This window comes from Erpetoichthys calabaricus, chromosome 2 (assembly GCF_900747795.2).
Source record: "Erpetoichthys calabaricus chromosome 2, fErpCal1.3, whole genome shotgun sequence".
NCBI lineage: Eukaryota > Metazoa > Chordata > Cladistia > Polypteriformes > Polypteridae > Erpetoichthys > Erpetoichthys calabaricus.
The window spans coordinates 20,350,490-20,371,791 of NC_041395.2; the positions used below are offsets into that span (position 1 = coordinate 20,350,490).

The window sequence follows — 21,302 nt, forward strand, 5'->3', positions numbered from 1 at the left end:
TCAAACAATTCAGACATTGTGATTAAAGTGCATATTGCAGACTTTCATTTAAGGGGGTTTGTAGACATTTCAGTCCCACAGCACGTTTTCTACACGGTCCTTCCATTTCAGGCCACCATAATGCTTGGGGCACAGCAATGGCAGGTCTGTTAAAGCCGTTGTCATATTTAGGAATTTCTCGCATATCCCTCACATGCAATGACTGTTTGAAGTCTGTGATTCATGGACATCAGCAGGTGCTGAGGAAGTTTCAAACTGTAAAATCTAGAGAAATTTTATAGTATATGTATTAAACTGTGGCATCGTCTCACGGAAGAAAAATCACAACATATTTAACATAAGAATATTCTAATTATTAATCTATGACAGCGTCTTATGGAAATATTATGCTGCATTTAACCCAAGAGTACTTTTAGACATTACCAGGTTAGACACATATGCAACATAAGTATTTTTAAAGAGACTACGGTACAAATTATTGTATATCAATATAATATATATTGTATATATATTGTATAATATAATAATTTATATCCCAACTACAGAGGGATCACACTCCTCAGCCTCCCTGGAAAAGTCTATTCGGGGGTCCTGGAGAGGAGGGTCCGTCGGATAGTCGAGCCTCGGATTCAGGAGGAACAGTGTGGTTTTCGTCCTGGTTGCGGAACTGTGGACCAGCTCTACACCCTTAGCAGGGTCCTGGAGGGTGCATGGGAGTTTGCCCAACCAGTCCACATGTGTTTTGTGGACTTGAAAAAGGCGTTCGACCGTGTCCCTCGGGGAATCCTGTGGGGGGTGCTCCGGGAGTATGGGGTACCGGACCCCCTGATAAGAGCTGTTCGGTTCCTGTACGATCGGTGTCAGAGCTTGGTCCGCATTGCCGGCAGTAAGTCAAACCCGTTTCCAGTGAGAGTTGGACTCCGCCAGGGCTGCCCTTTGTCACCGATTCTGTTCATAACTTTTATGGACAGAATTTCTAGGTGCAGCCAGGGTGTTGAGGGGGTCTGGTTTGGTGGACTCAGGATTGGGTCACTGCTTTTTGCAGATGATGTTGTCCTGTTTGCTTCATCAGGCCGTGATCTTCAGCTCTCCCTGGATCGGTTCGCAGCCGAGTGTGAAGCGGCTGGGATGAGAATCAGCACCTCCAAATCCAAGACCATGGTCCTCAGCCGGAAAAGGGTGGAGTGCCCTCTCAGGGTTGGTAGCGAGATCCTGACTCAAGTGGAGGAGTTCAAGTATCTCGGGGTCTTGTTCACGAGTGAGGGAAGAATGGAACGTGAGATCGACAGGCGGATCGGTGCGGCGTCCGCAGTGATGCGGGCTCTGCATCGGTCTGTCGTGGTGAAAAAGGAGCTGAGCCGTAAGGCAAAGCTCTCAGTTTACCAGTCGATCTATGTTCCTACCCTCACCTATGGTCATGAGCTATGGGTAGTGACCGAAAGAACGAGATCGCGAATACAAGCGGCTGAAATGAGTTTCCTCCGCAGGGTGTCTGGGCTTTCCCTTAAAGATAGGGTGAGAAGTTCAGTCATCCGGGAGGGGCTCAGAGTAGAGCCGCTGCTCCTCCGCATCGAGAGGAGTCAGATGAGGTGGCTCGGGCATCTGTTCAGGATGCCTCCTGGACGCCTCCCTGGTGAGGTGTTCCGGGCACGTCTAACCGGGAGGAGGCCCTGGGGAAGACCCAGGACACGCTGGAGGGACTATGTCTCTCGGCTGGCCTGGGAACGCCTTGGGATTCTCCCGGAAGAGCTAGAAGAAGTGGCCAGGGAGAGGGAAGTCTGGGCATCTCTGCTCAAGCTGCTGCCCCCGCGACCCGACCTCGGATAAGTGGAAGAGGATGGATGGATGGATAAATGTAGTTATTATATGATATTAGGAGTTATCAGTGACTAGCTGTGCTACCCATCTAAGATAAGTTAAAATGTAAATAATCAATGTAGACCTCCGCATTAACGATTACAGTGCACCATCTACTGGCATGCATTTTGTAATGCAAGTAATAATAAACTGAATTGCATTTATCATTCCAACAGATGGTGCATCTGTTATATGCCCTTTGCTATGGGATTCATAGAAGCAGTACTAATGTGTGAGATGCAGCCAGACAGGCACAAAGATACACAGACACACCTGTCCTTTTTTTAAGGTGGAAATGCGGCTCCCCTTATTTGTGTATCCTTAACATCTGTATCTTACTTTGCCTGCAAACATTTGTTTATAAACTAAACCAGTCTTTTAGTCCTGGGGACCCACTCAATGGCATAATTTCATGAATAGCCCTAAGCTGAAATTCTGCTCTTCACAAAGGGCTCTGCCACTGGGCCACTGACTCTGTTGTAGTCGTACAGGAGAGACAACCCACACAGACGTAGAGAGAGCTTCAAACTTTTACTGCAGCATTTTTTTTAGTGTGCCCCGGCATAGTGGTGCGCCATGAGAACTACCAATGTGTGCAGTGTTTTTTTTAATTGGTGTGCCATGTGAGCTGTAGAAATAATAGTGTGGCTCACTTGGGTCTGCACCTGAGAGGGACAAGCTCTGTAGTTAGGCCAGACTCCCAGGAGAAGCTGGCATTAAAGCCGCTCTGTGTTCATTATGTTGCAGACACAACACTTGGAGCACTTTGAACGCATCTCCTGGTTACTAAAGTCCATCTCCCTGGCTGTGTGGGCGCCGGTGAGCCTCACAGGGCTGTGAGATAGTTGGGCTTATGAGAAGCAGAGAGGGGCAGGCGAAGGAATGAAGCAGCTTGGAGATGCCAGCAAAGTGCTCACTAAGTGCCGTGTCTGGGAACGCTGATCTTCGAGCTGCTATTTTGCCAGCTTCTCGATGAGTCGACAACCCTTCAGACATTTGAGCACCTGTATGTGTTTGCGGTTAGTAGAATAGTGGTGTATTTTGGGATAGTTTTGGTTACAAAATGTGTGCTACCCCAGAAAAAAAAAAAAAAAGATTGGGAAACTTTTTACAGAGCTGGTCAGACCCTAGGAGCTGTGAAGCTACTGGGTTGTAGGCCCTTTTGTTTGTGGCGCCCTTGAAGGAAAGTCCACCAAATTTTAAAGCATATGGTCTAGTTCTGTAGAAGCAGGGGTAAGGGGTACATCCCGTAAGCTGATGATTTTGTTTTCCATTAGAAAAAACGCAGTTCTCTGTTTTAACTCTTTGAGGGCTGAATATTTTTTCCAAAAGACACTCAGATTTCGGAAATGCAGACAAAGAAATGGTTTCATGCATAAATCAATATAAAACATATGTTGCTGCATGCTGTGGCTGCTGTTGGCGCCTGTTAGCCATTTCTAACTGTCTTCATGCTGCAGTGGCAGTTGCACTGTAACACAATCTGGTTTGCACCTCTTGTTGTCGTAAGTGGCTGTCTTTCCAGGCAAACAGTGCCGTAGGTTGCGTCAGCTACACGAACAGGTTCAGCACCACGATCAGCTGGGGACCGATCAGCTGATACTGGTACCTCACTTTCGTTTTCGATCTTCATCTCCAGATTACAAGTCACAGTCTGATTCAGCAATTATACGCAAAATGTCGTCCACGGTGTATTTTGCTTTGTGCATTCCTTTGGTCTCTTGTCAGATGTTGATGCTATTTTAGAGGTTCTTTGCTACTTGTACACACGCAGGGAGTTGAGGTCCATTTTAATAAAGCGAACATCCCATCTACCGAAGACAGAGTTAGACTAAAATGTAATCGCAGGTTTTGTCGCCGTTTACGACTGACTACCATCCTCTACCCCTGAATTTCAACAAAAGTTGACATCCGACCCTGAAAGAGTTAATACGTTCTCATTATCATGGTGCTGGACTGTGGGTGACGCATTGTACGTTTGTTGGGCACACAAGAGTTTTGTTGTACTCTATACCACCGATAATTAATATAACTATTATCTTGACCGTCTTTCATAACTGAAAGTTAGCGAGGATGTCACTTATGACAACGACTGAGCGTCTCTTCTTTCTTAAATACTCGTAAAAAACCTTGAAAGCTAGCAGACCAAGTTAATGTGGCATAATCTCTCAAATGATGGGTCGTGACCCATTTTGGGTCTCAGGTTGCCTGGTTTTGGGTTACACAGGGTCGAGAGTCACAATTACTGTTCATTCGATGTGAAAGGGTCGCATACAGTTTACAGAGTGTTTCACGATGAGTCGCCACGGGCAATTAAAGGAATCAACAGTGCTCCGCTATGATTGGGCAGAGTGCTGGCTCTGAGGCTGCGCTGGCAATCGGGGAAGGTTAGTGAAGTGATTCTACACCGTTGGGCACCTGAGCAAGGCCCTTAACCTGCATTTGCTCCTTCCTGAGGAATACTTTAACCTGCATCCAGCCCTGCATGTAGGCCCTCCAACCTGCAGGGAAAACTTGGGGTTGGTGGCAGGATTGGCACTCCAGCCACCATAAAAAAAAAAAAAAAAAAAAAAAAAAAAAAAACCTTGCACTGTTCCATTCCATCTGAACTGGCGTGGTTCTGAGGTGTCACCATCGCATGGCTGCACAAGGGTCCTAATCTGGGATCCTATGGTGGCTTGTCGTGTGGTGGGTGTGGCAACGTGCTGAATCAGCGTGTGCTCCTAACCTCCTCTGCTATGATCTGTGGTAGTGATTCTCCAAGGGGGATACAACCGGGATGACTGTCAGCGGAGATTGTGGGTCTCAAAAACCCTAAGTATAGTTTTGTAGCTTAAGAAACACTATAATGTGGTGTAGAGCATGATGCCAGTGAAGTGCGGGGGCTATTGAAATAGGCTGAGCAACAAGCAAAAGGGTGTTTACAAACAAAATAAACAAATGGGTACGGGGTCTGGAGGTAGAAAGTAAATGGGTTAGTCCCTAGCTTGTTCAGTAAGGTAGGGCTACCCTCTTGTCTCCCCTCTTTGGTTGCACTCCCCACCTTGCTGTCTCTTTCTTGCCTTCCTCTCCTCACCCTGGTCTCTCTTCTTTCCAGCAGCTTAGTGTTTCCCAGAGCTTTCTATCCAGCTTCCTTCTCCCTCAAAGACAACCTGGAAGAGACTATGGGTAGGATCATCCAAAAAACATCCCAGCATTAGCTTGTGGGGACTAGAAAATCATCTGGAACCACTGATCCCATTGCACAGGCCAGGTAAAATGTTCACACCAAAGGTCCCCTGTCCCTCATAACACATAACAGATGGTCACTTACATTATAACAGGGAAGCTATTAGACTGCGAACTTCTACAAAGGTCAGATGTATGCTGTGGAATTTTCACTGGTATAAAATCCAGAAAAAGTCGTAATGTTTCTACTTGTGAAAAAATGAGATTTGTTCTGACCCAATCCAAGTGCCTCATGGGCTCCCGATGGTTTTCTGATGTGTCAAAACAATTCCAGCACTGTCAGCTCAAGTTCATTGTCTGTTAAGAGGTCATGTGAGTCAATTCTGTGTTTCAGTTCCACTTTACTAATGAGGTAGCCACCCCTGCGTTTTACGCTTTTGCCAAGTAAGACTGTGAAACATTGCCCTTGAGAAGGAGGACAGACTGATGAAGGATATTTCTTTTCAAAAATACTAAGGAACATTGACCAGCAGCTACACACTTCTGGTAGCACAACATGTTTGTACTTTAAACAACTTAGCATAAGTGGTGTAGAACACTAGTCATAAGACAAGGCTAATCAAGCAAATTCTGAAAACAAGATTAGCTATGGTGAACTACCACCACATTCTTACACATTGTCAGATTGCGTGGGTACCCTTAGTCTCGCTCTGGTGCAAGGTTATTATAGTGAACGAAAACTACAATCAGAACTGAAACTATTATTAAATAAACATTTTCCTAAACTGTAATAAAATAACAAAACCGAAATGAAAAACTAAAACTAAACTAAACTATTAAAGTAGCTGGAAAGACTAACTGAAATAAAATAATAATATACTAAAATATTTTTAGTTTTCGTTTTTGAATGAATATTCTTGCCATTAGTCTTTAACCCTTGTAACTTTTAACTTTAAAACCGAAAGTCATCCACAACGAGCCACCCACATACATTCATCCTGTGAACGGCGGCTGGTGACAGAGGGCGGGTGTTCACACAGCATTTGTGAATACGGGCGCGTAAAGCGTGTGAAATAGAAGGTATGTTACTGCGCCGCCTTTCTTTGCGCTTATTGTATATCAAGATGTAATTTAAACACCTGAAATCAGAATGTGCTAGTCAACAAAACCTGTACCGTATGGACAGAAAAATCACGAGTGAATAACGTTTCAGTTTATTTCTCAAGTTTTCGTTGACAGTAATTCACCTGCCACGTCACACAGGAATAATCATTTTTACTTTGTTGTATACGAAGTATAGAGGAAGTACAGTATAGTAATCATGAAAAAATTCAACCTCGAGATTTTGATGAATCTCAACATTTTAGACCTCCCCAAGTCCGAAAATACCATTTTTTGGAATTATGTCTGTGTGTGTGTAAACACGATAACTCAAAAACACGACGAGATAGATGGATGTAATTCGACATGCGGTTGTTACACCAGAATTGTAGATCTGTGTTAACTTTTGGGCCAAATCCATCAACCAGAAGTGGTACTTTACCTGAACACATACTCAATTTTTTTTTTTTTTATTCATGCAGCTGCAGAGTCCAATTTATTCAACTTCACTTTTATAATAATTGTTCAATATATTATTGATTTGATTTGATTTCTTGCTGATGGTTCTTTAATGTATATAATATAATCATTGTCTTGCGGTTTACTACTCAAATATCCATCCTCATATCTGAATACATGAGAAAGTCGAGGGGAGAGCACTCCTGATTTTTGGAGATAAAACGACATTGCAATCTCCATTGGGTCATACCAAAGAGCTCAGTGACTTTAAACATGGCACTGTCATAGGAGGCCTCCTTTGCCTCAAGTCTGTTTGTGAAAGTTCTGATCTTCTTGTGAAATGGAGGAGCAACAACAGCTCGGTCACAAAGTGGTAGACCATGCGAAGTCCTAGGTCAGGGTCGCTGGGGGCTGAAGCATGTAAAAATGGAGTATCCTCTGGTGCGTCGCTCACAACTGAGTTCCAAACTGTCACTGGAAGTACAAGAACTGTGCGTTAGGAGCTTCATGAAATGGATTTACATGGCTGAGCCACCTGCACACAAGCCTAAGATCACTACTGTATGTGCAATGCCAAGCATTGGCTAGACTGGTGCTGAGCATGCCATCATTGGACTCTGGAGAAGTGGAACTCTGGTATCTGGCGTGATGAATCGCACTTCACTATCTGGTAGGCTGATGGACCAATCTGGGTTTGGGGAATGCCAGGAGAACGCTACCTTCTGGACTCCAGAGTAGTTACTGTACAGTTTGCTGAAGGAGGGATAATGGCACAGTTTGGGCTCAGCCCCTTGGTTCCAGTGTAGGGTACTGTTAATGCTAAAGCAAACAAAGACACTTAAGACAACTGTGCACTTCCAACTTTGTGGCAACAATCAATCAGCCACATAAACCCCAGTCCATAAAGACATGGAGGAACTTGAGTGATCTTCACAGAGCCCTGACCTCAACCCTATTGAACACCGTTGGAGCGAATTAGAAGCCATCTCACTCAAACATCATCACTACCTGACCTCACAAGTGCTCTTTTGGCCGAATGAGTACAAATTTCCACAAACCCACTGCAAAATCTCGTGGAGACTGTTATGGGAGACCAACTCTACATGAATGCCCATGGTTTTGTCCAACAAGCTCATGCAGCTGTGATGGTCTACAAATTTTTGTCCTTATTGTGTATTTTGTAGAATGTAAGCGTTTTTATGGGATGTGTGTTTTGCTGTATCATGAGACACAAAGTCGCTGTGCCAAATGTAAATGCATTAGATATGTAAAGGATGGCACACACGTTTGTTTCTGGGGTCCTAGGATGACACAGCAGAAAGAGGGTATCAGTTTGTTTATGTTGTATAGCGTTCTGCACTGCAAGCAAATGCAAAACGCTGTGACAAGTTCAGAGACAGACACAAATTAAAAACGTAACAACACAGAAAGCAAAGTGGTCTGAACACTGATTGACATGAATGGACGGAGCCCAGCAGTGTGTGTCCAGGAACGTCTGGCTTGTAACCCTTGTCCTTCCACCTCTATTTAACTAAGACAGCATGATTATAGCTTTGGTGGCTTATTATTGTCATTTTTATTTTATTTATTATGTTTATACCAACAGCAATATGCCTGCATAATGCCTCACTGTGATTGTCAAGTTAAGTTTTCTTTCTTTTTAAAGTTTCTTCCATTTTTAGTCATTCTGGTGTGGACATTCTAATCCTGTGAATGAGCAAACTTGTTGGTAGCCCTCCATGAAAAATTAGACCCTGCAATTGTCTCAAACTGACCAAAGTCATTGGCACTCATCTTTGTTTATTAAGTATTTAACAAAAATCAGACTCTCCTTTAGAGTTTGGATTTCACAGAATATTTCAAATCATAACATAAATGAAAATGGCGTGGACAAAAATGATGGGAACTTTAAGCTAATATCTTGTTACATAACCTTAGAGTTTGAAATCCCTACACACAAGAGATTCCTGCAGCTCTCCACGAGACTTCTGCTCCTGTCCACAGGTCATTCGGCCCACTCGTCCTGAGCAAACTGCTCCAGCAGTGTCAGGTTTGAAGGGGGGAGGGTCTTTCTCCAGTTCTTTCCGTAGATTTTCAATAGGATTCAAATCAGGGCTCATAGACGTCCACTTCACGGTAGTTCCAATATTTTCTTCTTAGCCATTTTTGGGTGCTTTTAGTTGTGTGTTTTGTCTCATTAGCCTATTGAAGGATCCATGAGCTGCGACTGAGATAGAGCTTTCTGACTCCGGACAGGACGTTTCACTCCAGAATGTCTTGATGGTCTTGAGATTTTATTGTTCTCTGCACAGACTCAAGGCACCCCATGCCATATGTAGCAATCAGGCCCAAAACATCACCGAGTCTCCTCCATGTTTCACAGCAGGTCTGGTGTTCTTTTCTTTGAAAGCTTCATTTTCTCATTTCTGGACACGGAGCTGATATGACTTTCCAAAAAGTTCCAGTATTGTCTCATCTGACCAAAGGACATTCTCCCAGAAGCATTGTGCCTTGTCAATATGCATTTCAGCAAATTCTCATCTGGCTTTAATATATTTGAATTTCAACTATAGAGTCCTCCTTTGTCTTTTTCCACCGAGTTCATCATCATTCAAAAAGCGATGGATGGTGCAGTCAGACACTGATGGACCTCGACCTTGGCGTTCAGCTTGTATCCCTTTAGAAGTTGTTCTTTGCTTTTTCTCTATCTCATTATCCTTCAGCCCATTTTCTGGTCGATGTTCCTCTTGTAGCCGTGTGCAAGGAGGTTGACTACAGTCCCATGGACCTTAAACGTGTTAATAATATTTGGAACTGTTGTGACAGGAACATCAAGCTGCTTGGCGGTGGTCTTACACTCTGCCTTTCACATGCTGGTCTATCATTTTCTTTCCGATCTCCTCAGACAACTCTCTCCTTTGCTTTCTCTGGTTCGTGGTCAGTGTGGGACACACGATGACACCACACAGCAGAGTGACGACTTGCCTACATTTAAATCAGCTGATTGCACTATTAGAAATGTGTGATACGAACTCAAGAAAACAGAGTTTGAAAAATCACTCAAATCCAATTATTTAGGATGTCTCCTAAGGGTCCCAACAGACGTGTCCAGGCCATTTTAGAATTTCTTTATAGAATAAGTAATACTTGATCTCTTTACTTTACTCGATGACATCTCAAAGGTATACAGGGGACAGCGGCTTTTCAATTCACCACTTTTTACAAATCAGATGGCATCTTTTTCACTGAGCTGGAAGGGTACCAACAAATTTGTCCATGTCTGTAAATTTATTTATCTATCTCTTTATGCATTTATATTCAAAGAGTTTCTGCAAAAAGTCAAATTTCTTCCCTGGGGACAAATAAAATTCTATTTAATCTAATCTCTATAGTTACTGTTTTTGAGAAACTACATAAAGAGATGAACATTGTGCCAGTTCCCTGAATATTTTAGGATATTTCAATAGGCATGGAGAGCATAATAATTCTGACCTTTTGTTTATTTCTTTTTCAGTAAATAATGTTGGAATTTCATATGGATATCCTGAATACTTCCTTGACATTCCGGATCTTGACAATGTAAGAACTTTGTTTTTATTAACAGATTTTTCTAATGACTTACAAGCGCACTCCCTGAATGAAGACACTTACATGACTAGGAGACACCAACAACCAGTAAACGTTCAGATCACCTCCTGTGTCACATGGGTGTGATTTCTTACCATTCGTATGCCATTACGTTCTACCATATAAAGATTATTTTTGGGCAGAGACAATGTGCTCATTCACATACAGTCAAATTTAAGATGATTTGTGAATTATAAATGGGCTCTGATGTTATATATTTAGGAACATTTATTTGTCTGCTTTAGTCACTTTTGCAAAAGCATTTGCAAGAACTTTAAGTTTAGGATTACGGTTTTCAGACTTTCCAATTTTATCAACTAACTGGAGGTCTGATTACATCGATATATCTAATATACAGGGTGGCCCCCCTCCACCAAGTCGACTGCATTACGTGGTGAAGAGAAACAAATGATCAAATTTGGTACTCACATTTACAGAAGATGCTGAAATTGATCTACTTGTACGAAAATACAAATGACAAATTGAGAGCAACCATTAAGAATGATATTAGGGAGGCTAAAAGGCAGGTAGAGAGAAATATAGCAGAAAGGGCGAAAGACGGCCCAAAGAGATTCTTTCAGTATTTTAGTAGTAAAAAGAACAGTCAAGGATGTGAAGTGCATCAGGAATAGTAAAGGGGAATTAAAAAATACCGACAGTGAAATAGCGAATGCCCTGGACTCAGATTTTTCTGAGTTCTTCACAAGTGAGGAAGTGGATAAGCACCCAGTGGTAACAGGGACTACTAAGGAGGTACTGAGGGATTTGGAAATTATGGAGGGAGAAGTGCTGCTCTGATTAAATAGGCTGAAGTCAAACAAATCACACAGAGCAGATCATATTTACCCTCGAGTTCTTAAGGAGGTTAGCGAGTACATATTTTTAGGAAGTCACTGGAGAAATTCCAAAGGACTGGAAAATGACAAATATTATCCCATTATGTAAAATGGGTGACCGGGCAGATCCAAGAAACTATAGGCCAGTAAGCTTTACATTCAACACATGGCAAGAATAGGAGTTTTACTAAACAGTCAGCATGGGTTCTGAAGAGGGAGGTCATGTTTTTCTAACATGCTGAAGCAACAAAAGCATACAAGAAGAGTGGAGCATATGATATTATTTATCTGGATTTAAAGAAAGCATTTGATAAGGTGCCACATGAGAAGGTGGGCATCAAACTAAAAGAAGTGGAAGGTCAGGGTGTGGTGTGCAGATGGGTGCAGAATTTGCTCAGACACAGGAAGCAGAGGGTTATGGTATAAAGAACCTCATCGGAATTGCCTGACGTTAAGAGTGGTGACCAGCAGGGGGCAGTGCTGGGGCTGCTGTTATTTTTTAATATATTTAAATGATTTGGATAGGAATGTAAATAAGAAGTTGCTGAAGTTTGCAGATGATACAGATGAATTGGCAGATAATCTTGGACAGCATTCACACTTGGGCATACTGTATTTGTGGCAAATGAAATTTAATGTCATTAAATGTAAAGTATTACACAAAGGAAATAAAAATGTTAGGTGTGGATACACAATGGAAGTTCTGAAAATCAAAAGTACACCTTATGAGAAGGATTTAGGAGTCGTTGTAGACTTGACACTATCAATATTCAGACAATGTTCAGAAGCCATTAAGAAGGCTAACAGAATGTCAGGTTATATAGCGCCCTGATGTGCGAATACAAGTCACAGGAGGTGCTGCTCAAGCTTCATAACACACTGGTGAGGCCTCATCTGGAGTGCAGGGTGCAGTTTGGGTCTCCAGGCTACCAAAAGGACATAGCAGCACTAGAGAAGGTCCAGTGAAGAGCAACGAGGCTGATTGCAGGGCCACAGGGGATGAGTTAGGAGGAAAGATTAAAAGAGCTGAGCCTTTACAGTTTAAGCAAAAGAAGATTAAGAGGAGACCTGACTGAAGTGTTTAAAATTAGGAAGGGAATTAGTCCAGTTGTTCGAGACTGTGACTTTAAAATGAGTTCAACAAGAACATGGGGACACAGTTGGAAACTTAAGGGTAAATCTCACACAAACATTAGGACTTTTTTCTTCACAGACAGATCCATAAACACCTAGAATAAGTGACCAAGTAGTGTGGGAGACAGTAGGACTTTAGGAACCTTCAAAACTCGACTTGTTACTTTGGAAGAATTAAGTGGATAGGAATGATAACCTTTGTTGAGCTGAATTGCCTGTTCCCGTCCAGAGTATTCTAATGTTCTAACGTTGTAAATCTTTAATTTTGAATAAAACTCATCAATTAGCTTTAGCAATTTAGACAGTGTGCGGTACAAAATGAGTTCACCTTTTCATTTTGTTTCTCTTTTCACAGATGATCAGCAATATTATTAAAATCAACGTTACATCAGTCTGCAAGGTAAGTCTTACTTTTGCTTTATTTTTTCGTCATGGGTTATAGTAAGTAGACGGTGTATTATTCTTACACATTCAAAATCGTACCCAAGTGTGTTGAGTGAGTTTCAAGTGACCCCCCACCTTTGCTGCACCACACAAATGCTGTAATATCATTTTTTCTTCACAAAGAGAACCATAGACACCTGGAATAAGTGACCAAGTAGTGTGGGAAACAGTAGGACTTTAGGAACCTTCAAAACTCGAGTTGTTACATTTTAGTGCTTTTTATTAGTAAATACTCACCACACCATTTGTCAGTGTTGTTGGTAGAAACGTTGTTCGAGTTTCACTCCAGGGTGGCTACCAGTCTGCATGTTAGGTTTCGCCGCTGATTTAAAGATGCTTTTTGCTCTGCTTTATGTGGTTTTTCTTGTCATTTATTTCTTTATATTGTCAGTAACTGTAGGTTCTGGTGCTCTAGTAGGTCCTACTGTTGTGACATCACTGCAGTTATAATTTGTTGAAATTCTCTGTTAGTATTTTGAATAAAATTAAATAGTTTTCTGGTTTTTTTTTTTAAGTTTCCTCATTATTTTTGTTACGTCATTGCAGTGCCATTTTGCAAGAGAATTTCCTCCCAATTGCCTCTATTTTAGGCTGTATTATTTACAGGCCACACCATGGGTTTGCAGACAACCCCAAAGTTGTCGGTCACATTATCAGGCCCTGTTACACATACACAATCCTCTCCTATTTAAGATGTCATCTGGTAAGAAGGGCTGCCTTACTTACCTCCCCCTAGAACTTCTCTTTTCTTCTGGTCTGCTCCTGCCCTCTCTTTCTGAATTTCCTTGCTCTGTTTAGCCTTTCTTGCTAATGCCAGTCCTAGTGCTTGATACTAGCTTCCAACCCCATACTAAATCAGGGTCTGTCGAGAAGGCCCGTCACAAAAAGCCCACCTTTAAGGAAATCCTAGTAGTACATTCTAAGGTCAGGTCTAAGTCCTGTGGTCATCCTCTAAGTAGTCACACTTACTGTCCAATGAATTTTGGGCCCCAGCTTCTATGAACAGGTCAGGCAGAGCTTGGGATGATGACCCACTTTCAAAGATCCAAAGGCTCCATTTCTAAAGTTATCAATGCCCCTACTGTCCCATCTGTTGGAGAGATGGGGCTGATGTGATAATTTCCTTCCCCAACCCTCCCTTCTCTAAATCAACAACCTTAACTCTAGGACTTTCTCTTCAACCCCAGTGACGCGTGTCTTATTTTCAGAGCATAACCCACTTCACCACTGGATCAATGGCCCCACTGGCTTCCTGAGAGAACATAACCAATTCACTGGTGCACACTCCATAATATTGGGACATAGCATACCCTAGTGGTGGCAGCCCGGGATTTCAGGTTGCCATTGCTAGTGTACCCTCTGCCAGGACACCCAGCTAGCGTTGTAGACAAAGGCTTTGTTCACATTACAAGCCTCATTGCTCAATTCCAATATTTTGCTCAGATCAAATTTTCCTGCCTTGACAGTTCACGTTCGTAGGTACTACCATCAGTTGGTGTGCAGTTGCACGTTGGAAAGGGAAGAGTCGCTGGCATTAATGACATTGAACATGGCACAATAGTTGGCACTAGGAGTTGGCAGTTCTACTATCCACCACACAGCTGTCATCATGGGGTTTTCACAGTCAACTGTCGCAAGTGTATGCTGAGAATGGTAAGAAAAGCATAAAAACTACAAGTGTTCAGAAATCCAGTGAGTGAAAACAGCTTGTGGAACAAAGGGGTTAAAGGAGAATGATGGCAACCCATGCAAGTAAATCAAACCCACGTTAAACATCCCTAAGCAGGATGTCATCTCAGAACACAACACTTCTGCTAGGTTCACATTACTCAGTTGTACTGATTTCTTACGCAGACTGGATTTGCCAATCTTGATGGTTTGCATTTGTGGTAATTCAGCCCCTGTACACAGACAGACAGACACCAAATGTCCAAAAACACACACATTTAAGAATTCTCTCCAGGATGTACAGCACCTCACAATGCTCAAAATTAGCAAATACTCAGTCCTTTCTTTCTCCTTCTCCTTCTACCACCCTCACTCTTCCATACACAAACTCCAGCTAATGGAGTGAGGCGGCCCCTTTTATAATACCCCAGATGTGCTCCAGGTGCTTTGTGATGATCTTCTGGCGGCAATTTATGGTGTGGCAGAAGTGCCACATGAGCACCTGGAAGCACTCTTGATGTGCCTGAAATCTCTTCTGACGGCACTTCCAGGTGTGGTGGAAGTGTTGTAATCCAAGGCTCTATAATCCTCTGGGCACCCCCTGGTGGTGGTCACGGACCCCAGCAGGATTGAGCTTCTAAGCCCTGATCCTGTGGCCCCCATGTGAACCAGGGTGGCTGCCCTGTTATGGCCCAGGGTAGGTATTGTCTCTCTCCTTGTCCTTCCAGGTGACTCCAGCCATCCGCCACACTTTCATTAATACAAGTGACCTGCGTCTAACTGTGATATGAACGTCTCTGTCCTCTGAAACGACATGCATGCACACTTTGATATGTTTATGAAAGTCATCTGTGTCACCAACTATAGCAGAACATCATATTTGTGAAACGAGTTGTCCGACAATATGGATGCGCTAGTAGCGAGTGTTTGCATCGCATTTTGCTCTGGAGGATGCCAAACCGTTCGTCATCTGTACACGATTACGTCGAGAAGGTGGGGAAAAAAGCCAGTCGGCCAGCGTTTGCTGTTTTCACAGCTATTGGTGGCACTGCTGCACCAAGAGATGTGTGAGGACTGGAAAGAAGCCAGCAATGGTGGGACCGACCATGTCTGTTGTCACAACTCCATTGGTGTTTTGTCGCCCTGCCATTGTTGGCTGATGAAGACAGTGCTCAGGTCATTGCATATGAACAAAAAAAAATGAATTCAATCTAACAGTTCAAATCTAGGACCACATATGATTTGAAAAGATCACAGCCCTGTTGTTTATTTCGCCTTATACAATTTCTTGTATTAGGAATTTGTTAGTTTTCGCATACCCCTTGGGGTCAGAGCGCAGGGTCAGCCATTGTACAGCACTCCTGGAGCAATTACAGGTTAAGGGTCTTGCTCAAGGGCCCAGCAGAGTAGGATCTCTTTTGGCACTGACAGGGATTCGAACCGGAAACCTTCTGGATACCAGCGCAGATCCTTAGCCTCAGAGCCACCACTCCGCCCAAAAAAATCAGATTTCAGTTACTTCAGCCTGGTAATTCTCACTCAGAGGATCTCTTCAAAACTTTTTAAAAATATGACAGGGATCTAATCAATAACAGTTTAGAATAAGCTTCCATTTCGGAGAAAAGGATACTCTTCCTTTCTTGTTCCTTTTATAGAGTGGCTGCGGTTTCTGGCTCTCCTCTCTTTCTCTTGGGTGAGGGGTTAAATTTTGCTTTGCTTTGCTTTAAGTTTGACTTCACTGTATGGAATGTTATCTGCTTCTAATTAAAATCAATAAAACGAGAAAAAATAGAAAAGCTCAGATTTCTTTGTCCACACAGCCCTGAAAACATCAGATTTGTGTCGCGTTAAGCCAAAAAATCAGATTTGAGTTATTTTGGGCTGATAATGTGAATGTAGCCAAAGTGGACTGAGTTCTGACCGGAGGGACTTGAAAAGTAAAGAAACATGTAAAGTCATGTGGGAGACACTCAACCAAAACCAGTATGGCCAGTTATGAGAATTATAATGACGGCGTGGCCTCTGTTTTAGCCTATTGGTTACTGATTAAAATAGAGAATGTGGGATTATAGTTTCTAAAACTGAGCAGATACAATAGCAGATATAATTGTTAGGTACAAGGGACTGTCTAACTGGAAGTCTTGTTCATTTTTCCACCTCACTCTGCCCACAATGACCAAAATGGCCACATGGTCAGCCTTTGGCAGCCAGACAAAGATCGTCCAGGCCAGACTTTGTTATACTTTGGCTTTTTTTTATTGATTTTATTAAAACAATTCCATGCAAATAACTCAAGTTTCACAAAAATAGGTTCAAAACAAATCAACTCCCACCCCTCAGAAAGAGAGCTAGGCCAACAGAGTAAAACATTAAGCTAATAAAAATAAATAAATAGATAAATTAATAAACAAACAAAGGTAAATGGAGTAAAAGAGGGGAAAGAACCTGCTTCCTCAGTGCTTTACAAGTTTATTCTAAAATGTTATTAATTAGATCCTGCCAGGTTTTGAAAAAGTTCTGCACAGATCCTCTAAGTGAGAATTTAATTTTTTTCCAATTTCCAATAGAATATAACATCAGTTACCCACTGACTTAGAACAGGAGAGTTAGGATTCTTCCAGTTGAACAATATAAGTCTACGTGTTACTAGTGTAGTAAAGGCCATTCCAGTTTGCTTCTCATTCTCCACTTTAGGCCCCTCTGTGAGCCCACCAAACACAGCTGTTAGTAGATTAGGAGGTATGGTGACCCCAAGGCTTTCTGAAAGGCATTTAAAGATTTTGGTCCAGAATGATGTTCATTTGGTACAGGCCCAAAACATGTAACCCAGTGAGGCTGGATCTCGATTGCAACGTTCACAGGTTGGATCTTGACCTGGAAACATTTTGGACAATTTCAAACGAGACAGATATGCCCGATATATCATTTTAAGTTGAATAATTGTATGCTTTGTGCATATGGAGCTCGAGTGAATTCTCTGCATTGCTACCTTCCACTCCTTATCAGAGATGTTGAATGAGAGATCCTTTTCCCACTGTACTAAGCTTTGGCTTTTCTAAATATCTATCACTTCTTCCCATAGTCTGTTTCGTTATGCTTCCTGTAATCCACATACATTCCACACCACACCATTTTCTAACCCCGCTTAATCCTGAGCAGGGTCACTGGGAAGCTGGAGCCTAACCCATCAAGTATAGGGCACAAGGCAGGGACAACACCCAGATAGGGCGCCAGTCCAAACGGCATACAGTAGCGGATGATACTAATGGTCACCTTGCATTTCTCATATATCATACACAGCATCTTCAGACACATTTGGAATTTTTTTTTATATACTTTGTTAATCCCTTAGGGGAAATGGTCTTTTCACATGACATTTGGGTGTCAGAGTGCAGGTTAAGCCAATGTTCAGCACCCCTGGAGTTGTTCAAGGGCCCAACGGAGTAGGATCCCTTCTGGAAGTAACAGGATATGAACCAGCAACCTTCCAGATACTTAGCTTCAGAGCCGCCACTTCACAATATCAGTGTCAGAACTTATCTGAATATTTTACTAGGATGTCCAAAGGTATACAATACTGAAGAAAATGAAAATTAGACCTGGACCTGTTACAGGCCCCCTTCCATAATGTTAGCCTTCAGACGTTTCTTGTTCCCATGGTAACAAAAAACACAAACAAGAATAAAGATTTGGTGCAGCAGACCGGACACTGGCAGTGACGTCAAAGGTGGCAGGGCTGTAGAGGGGGAGAAGGAAAAAGATGTTACTAAACAGCACCCTTTGTGGATTGGCATGGAATTACCCCCATCAAAGCCTTTCAGCTGTCCCCAAAGCGCATCTACAAGCTTCTTGCACCTTTCTGGTAGTCATTTCTGCCAATCTGCTGTTGACTCTCCTCAAATGTGTTCAGGATTCCCTTTCCAAATATTCGATTTCTGCTCTTTCAAAAGGTTTTCGATGAGATTGAGATCAGGACTCACTGCCAGCCAGATTAACACAGTTCATCACCCCTCTGTGGTTTTGGATGTGAGATGATGTCGTGCTGGAGGACCCCTGATTAGAACATTGGAACAATTGTGACGAGAACAGGCCACTCAGCCCAACAAGTCCCATCTATCCTATTTACCAAGACTCTCCAAAACAACGTCAAGTTGAAATTTAAAAGGTCCCTAAAGTCCTCCTCTCGACCACGCTACTTGGTCACTTATTCCATGTGTCTCTGTGAAGAAAACCTTCCTAATGTTTGTACGAAATTTACCCTTCACAAGTTTCCAACTGTGTCCCCGTGTTCTTGATGAACTCAAACTGTAAAGGCTCAGCTCCTTCACTTTCTCCTCATAGCCTTCAGGCCAGGAATCAGCCTAGTCGCTCTTCTCTGGAGTTCCTCTAGCACTGCCATGTCTCTGACGTTCAATCCATAACAAGTTTTTGGTCGCTGAGTAGCGTATTCCACTGTAAAACGCCCGGGTAGTTCTCTGATTTCATGATTCCAAGCCCCACCATATTCAACTTGGAGGCAGGCTATGTCTTTCTTAATGAGCGCACAAACGAGTCACTGGGCTGCATTGCAAAGAGCTCTCTCTACTTTGGTGTCACCAACATTTTCCCAGGAGGATTTTGTTTTTTCTCGGTAGGTTTGGTCAAAGATCAGCTGAGCTGTTCAACATGGGGTCCTTCTTGTCCTTTGCTTCTCAATAAAGCCCTCCATGGTTTAGTGTGTGCCATGTGGTACAGGATTAACCCATCACTCCATATCACTTTTTAGCTCTTTTGATTTCTTTACGTGATGTTTTTCCAACAGTACACACCAACCTCGAAATACTTCTTGGATTAATTTTCCTCTTCCCACCTCATCCTGGGAGATTTTTGACAGTTCCGTGAGCAGAGCCAGGCGTGATTCTCAAAACGAGGAGATGCATCTGGGGGCAATCCGTGTAGTGAAGAATGGCAAAATCCTGCACTGCAAAGGCCACACCCACAGTGCTGCTCCCTAAAGCCCCGCCCCCAATTTCTCCAGTCTCTGCATTTTTAAAGCACCGCCAGGGTTTCAGGGAGAGAGTGAAAGAAACTGAACTGTCACTGAGAGAAAATAAAAAAGCTAAAATGGCTGTCATCCATTCAGAAAGTCAGTAGCACAAGGGAACTAAAGCTTGGTCATTAACCCTTAAACTGTCACATGCTGTGTTAATGCACCCCCGGACGCCAAATACTTTTTTGCTGCACTGTTTAAGGAAACGTCACAATTCACCAAAAAAAAGTGAAATTTTAATGTAACATTTTTTTTAATGCAAAGAGCATTATAATTACTGCAGCACTGATCGTTTTACACACTGCCAACGAACTGTAAAAACTAAAAAAAAAAAAAACAAAAAACAACTGCAACCATCTCTTATTATATGTACAAGGGGCAAGTGATGCCATTGATGAAATTCACTAAATCACCGAGCCAACTGCGCTTGAACTGGCTGCATGCAAGCACACAGAGGCCAATGCTGATGCCAGCAGGCTCGTTTAGTGCAGTGGCTCAATCCCAGGGACAGTGATGCTGATTCGCTAGGGGGCGCTAGTGGTCACGAGCTGGCTGCTCAACGAATGTACGGCACAGACTGATCAGCTCTGGTGTGTTGGCAAATTGCACTGGGAACTGACTATAGCTGGTTCCGGCGGATTAAGGGTTAATTTGTATGTTGTGATGAGTACTGTAACGGTGAAGACACACGCAGAGACCCCCACAGCTACTTGGCTCCACACGTTTGAGAAGAGCTTCTGTCTGCTATGATATCTTTCTGTTATTCTGACTGTATGGCATAACAACAGCTAGTCGAGTTTAGATGAGCATTGTGGTCTATGGATACACAACGTGTTAAAACACTATGGCTGTTCTGTTGTGGCATGTTTGCGTTTCTAGTTAGATGGTAATGTTACATTTCTTTTGGTAATCAGATGTGCTGTCAGAAGGTGGATATTGTGCAGCCTCGTCTGTGCATTTACTGGTGCTTTTGAGCAGATTTGTTGGTCCGGGTGTTTTGAGCCCTGAAATCTGCGTCTCCCATGGCTCTTCGTTATCAGCTCTCTTAACGGCAATCCTTCTGATGGAGTCTGACACACCATGTACTTCAAATACAAATTTTGCAGTTCATGCTTTCAGGAGTTCTCTCAAGCTCACGTCGACTCTGACTCTATCTATCGTCGTAATGCCGAATAGCCGAGAGCACACACAGCTCCTGCGACGACGTATTGTTCACATTTACCACTCGTCCTGTGATGCCGTCAAATCCATCCATCCATCCATTATCCAACCTGCTATATCCTAACTACAGGGTCACGGGGGTCTGCTGGAGCCAATCCCAACCAACACATGGTGCAAGGCAGGAAACAAACCCCGGTCAGAGCGCCAGCCCACCACAGGGCACACACCCACACACCAAGCACACACTAGGGACAATTTAGGATCGCCACTGCACTTAACCTGCATGTCTTTGGACTGAGGGTGGAAACCCACACAGACACGGGGAGAACATGCAGACTCCACGCAGGGAGGACCCGGGAAGTGAACCCAGGTCTCCTAACTGCGAGGCAGCAGCGCTACCCACTGTGCCACTGTGCCATCAAATGCCAATGTGTAATCTGATTTGCAACAGGTTACATTTATTTTTAGACAATTCATCGTAAAGAGGAATTTGTTGTCTGTTGGACCAGGTTAGTGGTGCCCAACCTCAGTCATGGGGACCCCCTGTATGTGACTGCAGGTTTTTGTTCCAAACACCTTCTGTTTTTAATGAGCTAATTTGTGTTATTTCCCAGATTCAGTGTTGTGGGAACAATATAGAAATTAGAAAACCAAGTTTGGTAAAATATATATAATATATATATGTGTGTATATACTGTATATACTGTATATTAAAATGTACCAAGTAGTTACAGTGCATCCGGAAAGTATTCACAGTGCATCACTTTTTCCACATTTTGTTATGTTACAGCCTTATTCCAAAATGGATTAAATTCATT

General features: G+C 42.9%; 1 protein-coding gene across 1 annotated transcript in view; it reads left to right on the forward strand.

Annotated features, from left to right (window-relative positions):
* Positions 1-21,302, forward strand: part of hsd17b12a (hydroxysteroid (17-beta) dehydrogenase 12a) — a 246,328-nt gene that overhangs the window by 163,896 nt on the left and 61,130 nt on the right. The window contains exons 5-6 of the mRNA XM_028793497.2: positions 10,100-10,164; positions 12,538-12,582. Coding sequence (XP_028649330.1) covers positions 10,100-10,164; positions 12,538-12,582 — 110 coding nt within the window. The remainder of the gene's footprint in view (positions 1-10,099; positions 10,165-12,537; positions 12,583-21,302) is intronic.